A 16,917-nucleotide genomic window follows, 5' to 3' on the forward strand; every position below is an offset into this window, starting at 1 on the left:
TCACTCTCTCTCTCACACACAGTCACTCTCACATACACTCTCCCAAACATACACACTCCGAGGAAAACCTTGCTAGCGCCCGTTTCATTTGTGTCAGAAACGGGCCTTTTTTACTAGTAATTTATATAATAGTGCTATAAAACATTACAAACATAACAATAGCTCTTCTAACCCCCACTTTGAGATGATCTAGGTGGCCGTCTAGTTTATGTCCAGGACAGGTGGACAACAGGGGTGCATTATTTATTTGTTAGGACCAGGGCGGGACTATGATATACCTATGAGGCTGAGAAAGCTATGCGCTAGACTTTCACACTTCACACAATGATGGAGACTACACAAGTTTTGGGGAATTTTTTTTGCTGAAAACCAGAACCTTTATTGTCCTTTAAATGATGAGGGTGCAGCTTCAACCATTTCAATACAGATGGCCAACTATTTACCATAGTTTTCTCCTCTCCTCCAATCAAGTGATGAAATTACAAACAGCTTCTCCTTATTCTCCTTGTTACTCAAACTGCTTACATACCACTAAATTCCCAAAGTGGGTTCAGAGCAGTTTACAACATAAAAATTCAAATTAGCATACAAGCCAAAATGAATACAGCATAACAAAATAAGCATCTTAAAAACTATAAAAAATGATCAGTTATCAAATAAAAAAGTTTTGAGTTTTCTTCAAAACCCATAATAACTTAACTCTGTTCTAGTACTTGAAGGAAAAGAGTTTCAAAAAGAAATGGCTAAACAAGAAAAAAGAGAATTTACTAACCTAGAAAACTGTACTCCTTTAACAACTAAATAACGGAGAGCAAGTTGATTTTGTAGATGAGAAGAAAATCTAAAAAGAGGGTTGCTTACTAAGTTTGTCACTAATTCAGACCCTGTTCCATAAATGGCTTGGAATGTTAAACAGGCTACCTTAAATAAAATTATTTCTTGAACTGAAAACCAATGAAGCCTCACAATATTGGAAAGGCGCTTTCAAGTTTTTTAAACCCATAAATCAGTCTAACTGATGTATTTTGACTTAGTTGAAGTTTCTTCAGCAATTTATCATTTATTAAAGTTTAATATACCGCCTTCCTTGCACACAAATCAAAGCGGTTTACATTCAAAAATTTAACCAAAAGGTCAAAGTATAGCACAGTACAATAATCAACAAGATGACAAAATCAACATCTGAACTAACAATGTAAAAGCTGAGCAAAGTAAGATCTGACCCTCAGCTGACACAACTTTAAAAAAAAACCCCAAAAAGCAAACATTCTTGCAGACTTGGTTCACCTGTGGTTCAAACATTAGAGAGGTATCCAAAACATTACCTAGGACCCTAGACCTATCTTCAACTCTTACTGAAAGATAGTTCAATCACATTAGGAGTAATAATCCCAGGATTTTTAAACCAAAGGACTTTAGTCTTGTTGGAATTAAGTTTTGGTTTATTATTCAAGGCCCACGTTTGAATCTTATTTACACAGAAAGCTATTCTTTTAAGAGTATCATTCAGATCAGGGGACACAACAGCATCAGTATGTCATCTGCATAAGACATTAATAATTCTTCAGAATTCAGGTTGATATTTCCCAATGAGGCCATAAAGAAATTAAAAAGCAGTGGTGACAAAGGTGAGCCTTAGGTTGTCCCATCCCAATACATAAAAGCCCACTCTATCATGTACCTTTATTGCAGAGATCTGCACTTATTTTGCACTAAGATTTCATAGGTATTAGGACAATACTGGATGTACAGGTGTTCTCCTAGAGAGTTATTTCCCACAACCACCTGCTTATGCCTATGGCTCATGTGATTAAAAAAATATAGGCCATAAGAATTTTCAAAAGTGTTTTTTGAGTCCCAAGTTTGGAAATATTTTTCCTGTTTTCCAGAAGGAATTGGGAAGAACCTTATTGGGTGTAGATAGGAAATATTCTGGCACTTGGAGTCCTCCTGATTTTTCAGCTTTGGTAGCTCACACCAGTTCTTCAGCACCCTTGTGATCAGTTGGGGATCTTTACTCCCCCATGCTGCCCCCTTGTAGCTCTTCACAAAGTTTTCCATGCAGTCCCACAGAAACTGGTGATTTTGAGGGAAGCCAAATATCCTGTTACTGATATGAGTCAGATTATAAGCACACACCACAAATTCCTTGTCTGGGATAGGTTTTAAAGAAATGACATTGGTGTCAAAGTAGATGCCACCATACCGCCAAATCAAAGCCAACCTGAAAGCATGAGAGCTAATAAGAGTCCATAAGCATTCTGTAGACATATTGATCTGCAGGATAGAGAACCAAAAATAATGTTATTACTAAAAAAATATATGAATGAAATCCAACTAAATAAATATAAATACAATATAATAAATGCATTTACTTTCTAATAAATATGGATTAAACATAATAAATTGTTTAATAAAGTATATTACAATATGTATGCAAGAATGCCGATTTTCAAAAAGATTTGATAATATTTATAATTTAATTCCCACATCATATTTAATTGAGAATGGAGTTTAAATAGATTCCATACCATTTTTTTCCAGACAAAATTGCAGTTGCACTTGCACTGTGGCAAAACTAAAAACAAAAATTCTCCATGCTGCCTGCCTGCCCCTCCCATCTCCTTTCCCCTCATCTCCCCTCTCCCTTATCTACTCCTCACCCCACAAATTATATTACTTTAAATTCAGAGATCTCTCCTCCTCCACATACAGGGAGAAAAAGTGTGTGGGTCACCTCTCCACACCAAATCTCAGGGTGACCATAACTGAAAAGTTTTCAGCTATGTTCCTGGGGCCTGCATATTGCAGCTTCTGGATGCCAACTAGCTGCTGAAAAGGGGAAGCCACTGCCACATAAGAGCAGGTTGTTCTGAAGCTGCTGCTGATGGTGCTGCTGTTTGAGGAGCTTGGGTCTATCTGGGCTGAGGCAGAGTCCTTGAAAGAGGGACTAAGGAAGTGTTTGGCTGACCTGAGAACCACTACTGGAAAGGGAAGTTGTGATCAATGAGTATTAAAGATCAATTAGTTGGAGGATGGGAGATCTTGGGCAGGAGGGAGATGCAGGCCAATGTTGGAGTGGGAGGTGGGGGGGGGGGGGGAGCGGGGGTTGAAAAAGAAAGGAAGAAATGTTTGGTGGTGAGATTAAGTCCTTGTCCCAAAGAGTTTACAGGCTAGGATGTTTTACTTTTACTTTACTTTAAAGTTAATCTTATAGTCCACAACCACCTCAAAGTTCTATGCAGATTACAAGAGATCCATTGCAGGTCATGGAGAATTACAATAAAATTAATATTAATTCCTAAAAACTCATTAGCATCCCCAAAATTTCTTAAATAGGAAAGTCTTTACGAATTTTCTAAATAATAAGTAACCAGTCAGTGTCCTGAACTGAATCGGTAAGGGATTCTATACATGAGCAGCCAAAGAGGCAAAAGTAAAGAGAAAAGCAATTTCAAATGAACATTGTTAGCCCTTGAATACTGAAGTAAAAGAGGGTTTCTAGAAAAACCTATCCTGTTAAAATTAGGGAAACCAATATATGATGGAGGGTTATCATATAAGATATTATACACTATAACACACAACTTGAATTGAACATGCGCCTCCACAGGCAACCAATATAATTTTACCAACTAGGGGAGTCACTTGCTCAATGAGATGTGCTTAGAAAATTAACCTAGCTGCCATATTCTGAATTGTCTGCAATTTTTTTAGAAGGAACTTTGGGCAACCTGAATATATTACAGTAGTCTAATGGTCCTAATATTAAACTTTGAACCACTAACTTGAAAGCAGTAGGCTCTAATATATTTCTAATTTTCTGCAGTTTTTCATTAGATGGAAAGTTTTTCTAACTAATGCATTTATTTGAAGCTCAGGTGACAGTGTATTTGATATTAATACCCCTAAGATCTTCAAATTAGATCTGAATTTAAAATATGGATTACTAAACTTTAGTATGTTATCATTCCATATATCTGTAGTCTGCCCTATCATTAAAAATTAAGGCCTCTGTTTAGAAAAACGTGCTAGTGGCTGCCAATGTGGTAATGCCGACACAGCCCATTCAGTTTGAATACAATGTGTTGGTAGTGCCACATGGCTTTGTAAACAGGGGTTGTCTGTGTTCAGTTTTAAATGATGAGAAGTAATCCAAGATTCCAATGAAGTTATACAATCTGAGATCTGTTTTGATATTCTATCTACAGACTGAAGCATTGGTAGAAATACTATAATATCATTAGCACAACTGAATATTTTATACCCAGCATCATTTAAAAAGAAACCCAGAGAACTTATCAGAACATTAAACAATTTGTCGGGCTTTCAAGGCAGAACCTGGGTTTGTGAGCCCTTGGGCCGCTACTGATAACCGGCAGCGGCAGGAGAACCACCCAAACAAGCAGCAAGGCAGCAGGGAAACCAGGAACCAAACAGAGACTATAGGCTGGCGGCAATCAATAGCAAATCAGGAGTCAAGCAGGGTCTTGGGCAGGCAGCAGACAGAAGAATAAACCAGGAACTAGCAGAGTCTTGGGCAGGCAGCAGACAGTAGAATACTCCAGAAACCAGACAGGGTCAAAGGCAGGCAGCGAACAGTAGCATATACCAGGAACCGAGCAGGGTCAAAGGCAGGATAAGAAGTAACAGGGTAGCACTGCAACAACACGAGAAGCTCATCAGACGACCTCTGATGCAAAGGCAAGGCCTGAAAGGTCCCAGATGCTTAATGAAGGCACTACCGATGAGGTCATCAGTAAGGGTGGGGCTTGGCAGCAGCAACAGCAGAGCATGGCTTGGCTGGAGCAGGATCCCGGAATGGACTAGCCTGGAACGGATTTCAGGATTTTCTCACAGGCTTCAGGATTTACAAACCGACTTGGCTTGGCAGGAGGAACCCCAAAGCAAGTCCAGCATGGAATATAGTCACGACCGTAACACAATTATGGGTATAGAGGGAACCCCTGCAGAACTCCACAATCTGACCTCCAAAAGGAAGATTGGGTGTCTTTGAACCTGACACTATAGGAATGAGACGTTGAGAAACTTTTAAACCAGTTTAAGACCCTACCACCTTTTTGAAAGAATTGACTCAAGCCGGTGTACAGTAAGAATAAATCAAACATGAGCAATAGGCAATTACAGCAGTAAAAATATTCAAATAACAATAAAACGTATAGCATACTATACTACTTAAAATGTCAACACAATACATAATAGAACATTTTAATAGACTGCATAGGGTATTAGCTAAGATTCTGAAGGAACTAAGAATAGAAAGCAATATATCATAGAGGCATATTTTCAAAGCACTTAGCCTTCCAAAGTTCCATAGAAACCTATGGAACTTTGGAAGGCTAAGTGCTTTGAAAATATGCCTCATGGTCAACCAAGTCGAAGGCACAGGACAAATCAAATTGTAATATAATTGCCCTGTGCCCTCAACTCAATACAGAACTTCCTTCATCCTATAACATGCCCATCACAGTTTCAGTACTGAACTGTCTACAGAATCCTGATTGGCAATAATGCAACAAATCAAATTTCACAAAGTATGAATGTAATTGAGTAGTCACTAAGCTATGCCCTCCATAATTTTAGTAAATTTATTTATTTATTTATTTGTTGCATTTGTATCCCACATTTTTGTAGGAATATGTGAAAGACAAGTGCTGCATGCATTAACTGTCAACAATTCTATGAGCTATGATGTCATTGGATATAGTGTAATGTGTTGTGGGTGTGTCTGAGTCACTCTAGTTGCTCTGTGAGTGAGTCAGTCTGTGTCAGCATAAGATGGTGTTAGCAATCTCTCTTCAAGCTGTATGATAACCAACTGACAGAATTTTGTATTCAGTAGTTTTACCATGTCTACTGCAAGTATGATGTAAATAGTTATCTGAAGAAACTGTAAGTAAACATCATTTTTGTTTGGAAGTTAAAGAAGAGAGAGTAATTGAATCTTTTATTCAAGAGTCTGTGTGAAAGAGAGAGAGAGAGAGAACAAAACAATGGGAGTTAACACTTCTAAAGCTCTGCTGCGTATGGGCTAAATCTGCTGAAGTAAAAGTCTATTTTTTCATTTCTCCCCATCATATTGGGTTATGGGCCCAGACCACTAAAATAAAAAAAAAAGAAAACATTAAGAAAAATTTTTTTTATCTCTCCACACAAAAGACAAGATGGCAGCTGCACCATTACTATGTTCTCTCAAAGTGCCCCAACTGAATGAATATAACTATATTCAGTGGGAGATGAGATTTAAATGTATTATTGAAGCAAAGAAGCGAAATATATGTTTGGATCAAGTAAGAAATGCTGACAATTTTGAAGAATGGAATACTGCAGACTGTTATGTCAGAAGTATGCTATATGAAGCTCTGACAGAGAAACAGGCAATATTGATTGATGGAGACACCTCAAAAGAAATATTGCAAAAATTGAAAACCATGTATGGTACTTCGTATACAAAACAACAGCCTATATGGTTATCAGAAATAATTCAATTGAAGTTGAATGACAAGAAAAAGTGTAATGATCATATAACACATTTAATGTCATTATTTAAGAAGCTAGAATTATCGGGTATACCTATCTGCGATGCTTTAAAGAGAGCTTTTATGTTTACATCTCTGTCTAAAAGTTTTGAAGTATTCAGGACAGTGAATGAAGCAATTGAGGGACAATCTTTTGAACAGGCTGTCTCTAAGCTTAGACAAGAATGTATTATAACAGAGGAGATCTGTTCACCAAGAGAGATTAACCAGAATGAAACATTTTTCTCAGCGATGCATAGTAGGAGGCGGAGCTATAATGAAAAAAGCCTGCCCAGAAACAAGCTGATTTGCTATTCATGTGGTAAAGAGGGACATGTATCAAAATACTGTAACAAGAAAAATCACACCCCTTCTAGCTCATTTAAGCCAATGGAGAATAAGCATGGTCAAAGAAAAAATTATGACCATGACAACAGTAAGAATAAGAGCTGTATAATGACAGAAAAATCTTTTAATATAATGAAGAACACTTCAGATAAAAATAGTTGGATATTAGATTCTGGCAGCACAAAACATATAACCAATAATAAAGAATTTTTCACAGATATGAGACCAGAAGATGGTAGTCTTCACACAGTAAATGCTGGCTCAACAATGATCAAAGCAAAAGGAAATGGACATTTAAAATGCATAGTATCAGATGGAGTAAAAAAAACTCTTGTAAAAGATGTCTTATATGTTCCATGAGCAGTTTGTAATATGCTCAGTGTATCAGCATTAGACAAGAAAGGTTTTTCAATTCATTTTGAAAATAGTAAATGTACAATTTCTGATGGTAATGAAATTTATGCTGAAGGTTATATGAATAACAATGCCTATAAGTTAAACATTACAGGTGAATCATCACATCTTATAAAAACAAAGAAGAATACAGAATGTAATCTTGAGACCTGGCATCGTCGAATGGGACACAGAGATCCAAAGGTGATCTTGGAGCTGCAAAGTAAGCAACTTGCAACAGGCATAAAAATAAGTGCCAGTAATGGTAAGATGGAAAAATGCATAGATTGTATTACTCAAAAGGGGGTAAGACCCTCATTTCCATCATATAAAGGAAAAAGAAGTAGTAAAATACTGGACTTGATACATAGTGACTTATGTGGACCATTTAATATTCCATCACTAGGGAATAACAAATATGCATTAATATTTGTGGATGATTTCTCTAGATACTGTATGGCCTATCTATTAAAAGAAAAGAATCAAGTTGCTGATATGTTAAAGAAGTTTATAGCCTTGGTAAGCAATAAATTTGATAAAAAACCAAAGATTCTACAGACTGACAACGGTGGTGAGTTTACTTCACATACCATACAAACATTTCTAGAACAAGAAGGTATTCAGCACATAAAGACAGTTGCATATACACCAGAACAAAATTCTGTAGCTGAAAGAAAGTTCAGATCGCTTGTAGAAATGACAAGATGTATGCTATCTGATAGTAATCTTCCAAAGAGATTATGGGGAGAAGCAATTCTCACAGCAGTATACCTACAGAACAGACTACCTACAAAAGGGACTGATCGCACCCCACATGAAATGTGGCATAGTAAAAAACCAAATCTGTCACATATAAGAATATTTGGAAGTACAGCATATGCTCATGTGCCGAAACAGAAGAGACATAAGCTGGATTCCACAACAGAAAAAGGAATTCTAGTGGGCTATGATTCAGGTCACAAAGGTTATAGAATTCTGAATCTAAACTCTGGATTTGTTGGTGTAAAACACATCACATATTTTGATGAAAATAAAAAAATTGATAAAGACTGGAAAATTCAAAATGAACCTTATCATCCAGAATATGAAAGAAACCAATAATCAATATCCCGGTGATTATAAACACTAACATACCAGAATTGTCTGATAATAATTTTTCTGATTCTAATGAGGAACAGGAAAATGAAGTAGATACAGAAAGTGTTTATACTGAAGACACTACCACTGATGAAGGGGAAATGATTGGAGATAGAATCTCGATCTCAGATGACACGGAGAGGTCAGACCAACAAAATGTCAGACGCTCATCCAGAGAAAATCGAGGTAATCCACCCCAAAGACTATCTTATTTAACAACGTCTGATGATGCACAAGAACCTTTAACTTGGGATGAAATTGATCAAATGTCTGAAAAAGAAGCAGAAGAATGGAAAAAAGCTGCACAAGATTAAATCGATGCGTTGCATAAAAACAAAACATGGAACTTAACTGAATTACCCCATGGCAAAAAGGCCATAGGATGCAAGTGGGTATTTAAGTTGAAAAGAAATGCACAAGGACAAGTAGAAAGATATAAAGCCAGACTGGTAGCAAAAGGTTATCTTCAAAAATATGGTGAAGATTATGATGAAGTATTTGCACCAGTAGTGAAACACACAACAATCAGAACTCTCCTAAGCATAGCTGCATCAAAGAAAATGCAAGTGAAACACATAGATGTTAAAACAGCAATTCTTCATGGAGATATATCTGAAGACTTGTATATGAAACAACCAGAAGGTTTCATAGATACAAATAACAGTCATTTAGTGTGTAAACTGAACAAAGGTTTATATGGTTTAAAGCAAAGTGCATAATGCTGGAATGAGAAAATGCATGAAATGTTAACTGATTTAGATTTTAAGCAAGGAGAAGCAGATAAATGCTTGTATACTAGACAAAAGGAAGGTCATTGTGTGTACATTTTAGCATTTGTAGATGATTTGCTTATAGCAAGTGAAAGTGAAAAAGAGTATAAAGACATTGTAAAGTGTTTAAATCAGAATGTTGAAATAACTGAACTTGGAAATGTGTCATACTATTTAGGTATGAATATTGAAAAACAGAAAGATGGTTCTTATTTAATAAGTCAGAAACAAAAGATTAATGATCTTATTGAAAGTATGGGTATGCAGGAAGCACACTCAGTAGGTTCACCTATGACTACAGATTTTCAGAGGGATGAAACTGAAAGGGAACCATTACCAGATAACATTCTATACAGATCTGCAATAGGAAAACTTTTGTATCTAACTACCACTTACAGAGTTGATATAGCTAATGCTGTAGGAATTTTAAGTAGAAGAGTGAACAAGCCTACTAAGACTGAATGGACTGCTGTAAAAAGAGTGGTAAGATATTTGAAAGGTACAATTGACTGTAAATTGGTGATTCCGGTAAATAGTAATCAGAAATTGATTTGTTACTGTGATTCTGATTGGGCTGGAGATCATTCAGATTACAAATCCACAAGTGGGTATGTGTTTATGTATGGAAAAACATCTATTTCATGGGCAAGTCATAAACAAACCATTGTAAGTTTATCATCCACAGAAGCAGAATATGTTGCTGTGTCTGAAGCATGTCGTGAACTAATGTGGATAGAAAAACTGTGTACAGATTTTGGTATAGAACAGCAGAGACCGATACAGATTTTTGAAGACAATCAAAGCTGTATAAGGTTGTCAATAAATGACAGGGTACAGTCTAGAACAAAACATATTGCAACAAAATTCCATAATGTCAGAGAATTGTCAAGGCAAGGAGTAATAAGTTTGCAATATAAACAAACTGACCAAATGATTGCTGATATCTTGACGAAACCGCTAGCTGTAAGAAATTTTGAAAATCTACGAGAAAAGCTAGGACTGTATGTATATAAATAAATATATAAGAATTGAATTGTTGGACAATAATGCATGTGAAGGGGTATGTAGGAATATGTGAAAGACAAGTGCTGCATGCATTAACTGTCAACAATTCTATGAGCTATGATGTCATTGGATATAGTGTAATGTCTTGTGGGTGTGTCTGAGTCACTCTAGTTGCTCTGTGAGTGAGTCAGTCTGTGTCAGCATAAGATGGTGTTAGCAATCTCTCTTCAAGCTGTATGATAACCAACTGACAGAATTTTGTATTCAGTAGTTTTACCATGTCTACTGCAAGTATGATGTAAATAGTTATCTGAAGAAACTGTAAGTAAACATCATTTTTGTTTGGAAGTCAAAGAAGAGAGAGTAATTGAATCTTTTATTCAAGAGTCTGTGTGAAAGAGAGAGAGAGAGAGAGAGAGAACAAAACAAAGGGAGTTAACACTTCTAAAGCTCTGCTGCGTATGGGCTAAATCTGCTGAAGTAAAAGTCTATTTTTTCATTTCTCCCCTTCAATTTTCCCACCGTATGGCAGGTTCAATGTGGCATACATATTGTTAAAAAGGCGGTTACAAAATTTAGATTTGTAGAAGTCTAGTACATAATACAGAAGTACAATAAAAGGTTAGGTTGATATATTAACATTTTGTGAGAGAGGTTAATATTATTATAACATAAAATATAAATATATGTAATATAAAAATAACAGTATGGAAGCCACTGGCCTATAATTCGAAACTTCATGTAACCCCAATTTAGGATTTTTTAGGATAGGCATTAGAATGATTTCACCCTCTTGAAGAAGGAAAACTCTATGATTTAACAAATCTGAAATCCAGGTATTCAGACTCAGCAAAAGAATAAATAAATAAAAGGCAGCCTTCACATGTTAGTAGGACAGTTATCCAAAGCACAAAAAGTGGAACTATATTTTTTGAAAGCTGTACTAACTTCTTCCATAGATGAAAAAGCAAAGTCTTGCCAAGTTCTATCAACTGGTATTTCTTCATTATATGCTCGATAATGCTCAGTTACTGCTGGTTCTTTGCTCAAATATTGATGAAATTGAGAAACACATTAACCAAATTAAACAACTTTTTAGAATCTAATATATTAGCCCCAGATTCCTTGGAGTAATAGATTTTCTTTTTCTCCCTTATTAAGATCTTATAGTTAGCTATTTCACATCTCCAATCAGAATTGCACTTGGGCCAACAATCTTTCTGCCATTTCTAGACATCTACACAAGTGCTTTTGTTGAAGTAACATATCCTCAAACCAGGGATCTGATTTCTTTTGGGGCTTTGTCTTAGTTTCTAAAGGAGCTAATTCATCTAACACTTCAAAGCTGACCTTAGCCCAATTATCTATAAGGGACAGAGAAAGATTTTTGGACTCCCAAGATAATATTTTGTCCCAGTGCAGCTCATTAGAAACCTTCTTTCTAGATGTATAAAGTTATAAAGAAGGCAAAAGCTTCTAATTTTTCTCTTTCCACTGGATGACAAAAGCTAACAGATGATGATAGAGAGACTTAATAACTATCATTTTTATGGTGTTGCTGGAGATATGTAGAGCCTTACAATGCTAATAAGTTTTCAGGTATGGTAAGTCCCCATCTGAACAGCTTACAGTGTAAAAAGCTGGGCAGATCCTGGGAGAGGGTGATAGATGGCTACAGACTAGGGCTTCAATGTCACGTCTGTAGCCGTGACCACCCTCAGACTTACCTTATTTCTGGGGGTCAGCTTCTAAGCTGGCTTCTGCCTATCCTTTCTGGAATAGTTTTCCTTCTGTGTGCTGGCTGCTTCCAGCATGGCTCTAATTACTCCACTCTACTGCACCTGGGGGTGCTGCCTGAGTTAGCTCTACCTCTGTCTCCAGCCTGGCTCTGTTTGCTCCTCTGTGCTGCACCTAGGTATTCCAAGTCTCTCTGTGTTCTGTGTGCGCTCTGCCTGCTCCTTGGTTTGTGCCCCTCTCACCCGCTGGTGGCCAGAGCCAGTGGCTGCCATAGTTTGTCTTGCTGTTCCTACCCGTTCCAGACTTTAGCCCAGTCCGGTCCGGTTCTTCCAGGCTGCCAGACTTGTCTCTCTTGTTTGTGCCTGGACAGCCTCCGTAGTTGCTTACTGATGGCTGCAGCTGCTCCTCAGGTGTTGAAGGGCTTTATTAATCACTTAGAGACTGCAGCCTTTGCATCGTCTAAGGTCCCTGGTATGTTAGAGTGCTCTGTGCACTGCTACCTTGTCCAGTTCAGTGTGAGTTTCTAGCTTGTTACTAGTAGCTTGGGCATAGCTTTTCTTGTTGGCTTGTGTACAGCTTTACTAGTTCTCCTGTGTGTTGTGTTGTGTGAGTTCCTAGCGTGTGACTAGTTAGCTTGGGCTTAGCTTTGCTTGTTAGCTTCTGTACAGCTTTATTAGTTCTCCTGTGTTTTGCTTAGTTTGAGTTTCTAGCTTGTGACCAGTTAGCTTGGGCATAGCTTTCTTGTTAGCTTGTGTACAGCTTTACTAGTTTTCTTGTGTTTAGCTTTCTGGTTTTCCTGTGTGTGTTTTCCTTTGCTTCTGGAGCTTCAGCCCTAGTCCTGTCCGCTGCCAGTACTCCTTGCTACTGGAGCTCCAGCCTTAGTCTTGCTACTTGACCTGACCTTTGCCTGTATCTGACTACTCTCTGCCTGCTGCCTGTACCCCGATACTTGCTGCCTGCTGCCTGACCCGACTACTGCCTGAACCCCAATACTTGCTACCTGCTGCCTGACCCGACTACTGCCTGAACCCAGATATTCTCTGCCTGTGGCCAGACCTGACTATTGCTGGAACCCGGACATTCCCTGCCTGTCTGCCTTGCTTTCGCCTAGGTGCCTGGGGGCACTTCTGTATCCTGATTCCTGTTGTTCCTGCTTGCTAGTTCCGGTTTTCCTGTAAGCCCTGCCGGCTGCCCGAACCTGAGGGCTCAACCCTCGGGGAACGGTGGCTAAGCGTAGGTGAAGCCTAGGTCCAGTGTGTTCCTGTCCAGCGGGTTCTGGTCCCGTGTGTTCCAGTCCAGTGGGCTCCACTCCAGTGTATACCAGTCCAGTGCGCACCCGTCCGGTGCATTCCAGTCCTGTGTATTCTAGTGCAGAACTCCAGTCTGGGGTTCCAGTCCAGCCTTGCCTCGTCTCTGCTTTGAAGGTGACCTTGCCTGCCACTGCCACTCCACGGTAGTGGTCCAAGGGCTCACAAACCCAGTGCTTCCAGGGAAGAAGCCTGACATTCAAGAGAAGATGAGACAGCCACAGACTAGGGTCGGCCAGCTTCAAGATGATAAGGGACAGGCAGATGAAAGATAGGATTGCCACCTCCTCCAGGTCAGTCAAACAGGTTGAGTTGATCTAGTTGTGGTTTTTCATCACTGCATATATGAATGTATATGTTTGATTGTCTCATTGATTGCCCTAAGAAAATTACAATTATAATGCCCTGCGTGCAACAAGGGGGAGGAGGAGGATGAAACAAGTATATTTGGTTGACCAAGGTGAGGTGGCAACACTAATAAAATAGATTTAGGCTATTTTCTATTTTTTAAAATAGTTTTTAATATTATATGCAGGATCATTGGAAAGGGTGGATAAGACAGACAATTATGCTGCTGCTACAGAGGCAGTAGGAATTCCTTTAAGTCCTAACAATATATTAGTGTGTGGCCATATTATTGAGTTTAATGGGGAGCCCCCTGCCTCCATATCCCCCCCCCATACACAAGTCTTTGAAACTTCAGAGAGGAACACCATCCTCCAGGATGACCTCAGATGGGTGGCAGTGCTATCTTTATCTTGATTCTATCCTGCAGTATTTGGCAATGCTTTTTAAAAAATGATTTTTGCCTGGAAGCGAATGTTGAATAGATATACTGTAACTTTTGCATCTGTTTCTAACTTTGCCCTGCCTATCTGCCTAAGGTTCATAATCTAAGTTTGGGTTGTCTTTAACAGTGACCTACCCCTCAAACCTCCCTAGGGCCAAGCCTCACTGAACTACCTCTCCCTCTTGTCAGGAGGAGAGGTACTTACCTCCTGCTGCTGTCTTGTGCAATAGGTGCCTGCTTCACATTCTGACTTATATGTGGACAAAGCATGAGGAAGCATGGAGCTGTAATGATTTTGACAATAATGGGCAAGACAGGAGGAGCTAAAGAAGCTCTTCTGCTTGCAGAGGAGAATGAGTGGGTCAGGTAGGCCTAAATAATCTCTGGGCAGCCTTGTTTTTTGATGAGGGAGCAGCAGGGATGTTGGGGTCTATGTAGATTAGTTGTGGCTTGAAGATAGGTGAAACACGCAAACAGTGGGAAATAGATCACGTGATCCAGGAACAGATGAGGAAACTTCAAAAGCTTGAAAGAGGTTTATTGCTTGGAGACTTGATAGAGCACTGTGTTTCAGCCAAAGGTCTACTTTAAGAGTCTTTATGGAAAATCCTTCACTTGAAAATATCCAATGGTAAGAAATCTATCTCATATGCCACGCCATCTTTACACAAACAAGAATCGGCAGAGTTTTTCATAACAAAGGTCTTTTTCAAGACCAAAGTGTTGCTTACATTTCTTATGAGATAGATTGCACAGGTCATAATTTCAATCTTGCACTCTCTCATGGACTGTAGTCATCAAAAACTGAAGTTGATCCGAATGACCTCCCCATTCAGGTAAGTGAGCTTATATCATTATACAAGGAGGTGGTTACCCTCTCTAAGCAAATGAAAATCAACCATTCACTGAAGAAAATGCTCAAGCAGTGCATGTCAACTCAGTGGAACAGCATTCTACTGACATTGAAATCTACGGAGGAGAATATGTAGGAGTTGCATGCAATTCCCATTGAACCAGGTGCAAACAAGCAGTTCCTGACCAAATTATGCACAACTGATGACTCCTTGCTGGCAGAAGTTGTTATGGTGTTGGAATCATTTGGTAGGGCTACAAAAAAACTGTTGACAGATACTAAGCCTTCATTTGGTGGTCCCAACAAAACATCAGTTGAAATGGCATCTGAAAATTGCAAGCTCAGATAGCCATGTGGTAGCACCCTTCTCATTGACACATTTGTGACACTGTTCATGATTCTTCTTTCTTTATAATGCATTTCAAACTTAGGGTCTGATTTACTAAGATCCTTTTACTATTCTGCCCCCATTTGCATGGACTACAAGTTCTTCTAGTTTTATAGTTCTTAGGTAATTGGCCATTTCTAAGCACAAATGATCTGATTCCATTGTCTAAAGGGCTTTCTTTATTGACTTGCCTTGTCTCCAAGCAAGCATGCTAGATGAGGACTCTGTTCTACCTTTCCATTATGTCTTAGAAAAAAGGAGCATGTTTTCCTGAGCAGAAGCTGCTTATGATGTGTTCTGACTTCTCAGCTTTCCTAGTCCTTGTGAAGCCACTGAGGCCAAGATGCACTAAAGTCGTCGTTAGAGCCGTTCCGTACCGAATTCCATAGCGAATCGGTAGGGAACGGCTATGCATCAAGGAAAGGGAATGCAAATGAGCTACTCATTGTAGCTCACTTGCATTCTCTATTCCTTCTTAAAACAGTCGGAGAATCGGCCGGTCAAGCATGCGCAGAGCAGCAAAGCGTTATGCTGGCTGCTCTGCGCATGCCAAATACGCCTCCCTGTGCTGCCCGAAGACGCCGCACCGCTCACCCCCCACTGCAAGAATAAAAACAAAAGTGCAGTTGAGGTCGGCCATCGAAAAAAGCCGTCTGTTTTCGCCGTCATTCACCCCCTCAATAATAAAAAATGTCTATTTTGACCGTGCTTCACTCAGGTGAGAGACCTGGAAGTCTCTGAGCCAATCACAGCGCTGTAATTGGCTCAGAGACTTCCAGGTCTCTCAGCTGAGTGAAGCACGGCCAAAAAAGACGTTTTTTATTATTTGGGAGGTGAATGACGGCGAAAACGGACGGCTTTTTTCGATGGTCGGCCTCAACTGCACTTTTGTTTTTATTAATGCGGAGGTGAATGGCGGCAAAAATGGACGACTTTTTTCGATGGTCGGCCTCAACTGCACTTTTGTTTTTATTAACGCAGAGGTGAATGGCGGCAAAAATGGACGGCTTTTTTTCGATGGCCGGCCTCAACTGCACTTTTGTTTTTATTATTGCGGCGGGGGGGGGGGGGGGGAATGACTTTTATAGCGGGTTTTTTAATCAGTTTTCCATCCCACGCAGCCTCAACAAGAGGTACAGACCTCTCGTTAGAGTTTCCAGCATTAAGGCAATCGGAAAAGCTTAGTGCATCTCATTACAATAGGGTTACTACACAATTTGCTCATCAGCACTCCATTTTCGTTAGCTGCTACCGCCGTCGTAAAATGGCTTTTAGTGCATGCCAGGGTTTACTACTTCCTCATTATTGGCTCGTTAGGTTTAGTGCATCTGGCCCTGAATGTTTACCATACAATACTTATTTACAAGTGTGTAGCTGATTTCCCAGTCTCTCTTGCCTGGAAAGGGCTGGTTAAGAATAGACTCTTAGTTTGCATAAGGCATAAGTACATAAGTACATAAGTAGTGCCATACTGGGAAAGACCAAAGGTCCATCTAGCCCAGCATCCTGTCACCGACAGTGGCCAATCCAGGTCAAGGGCACCTGGCACGCTCCCCAAACGTAAAAACATTCCAGACAAGTTATACCTAAAAATGCGGAATTTTTCCAAGTCCATTTAATAGCGGTCTATGGACTTGTCCTTTAGGAATC

At 39.1% G+C, this 16,917-nt stretch overlaps 1 protein-coding gene across 1 annotated transcript in view; it reads right to left on the minus strand.

Moving 5' to 3' along the window:
* Nucleotides 1-343: 343 nt before the first annotated feature.
* LOC115479202 (alpha-1,4-N-acetylglucosaminyltransferase-like) overlaps nucleotides 344-16,917 on the minus strand; it is a 137,705-nt gene continuing 121,131 nt past the window's right edge. Inside the window, exon 3 of the mRNA XM_030217021.1 lies at nucleotides 344-2,277. Coding sequence (XP_030072881.1) covers nucleotides 1,684-2,277 — 594 coding nt within the window. The 3' untranslated portion in view covers nucleotides 344-1,683. The remainder of the gene's footprint in view (nucleotides 2,278-16,917) is intronic.

The sequence above is a fragment of the Microcaecilia unicolor genome, chromosome 10, assembly GCF_901765095.1.
Source record: "Microcaecilia unicolor chromosome 10, aMicUni1.1, whole genome shotgun sequence".
NCBI lineage: Eukaryota > Metazoa > Chordata > Amphibia > Gymnophiona > Siphonopidae > Microcaecilia > Microcaecilia unicolor.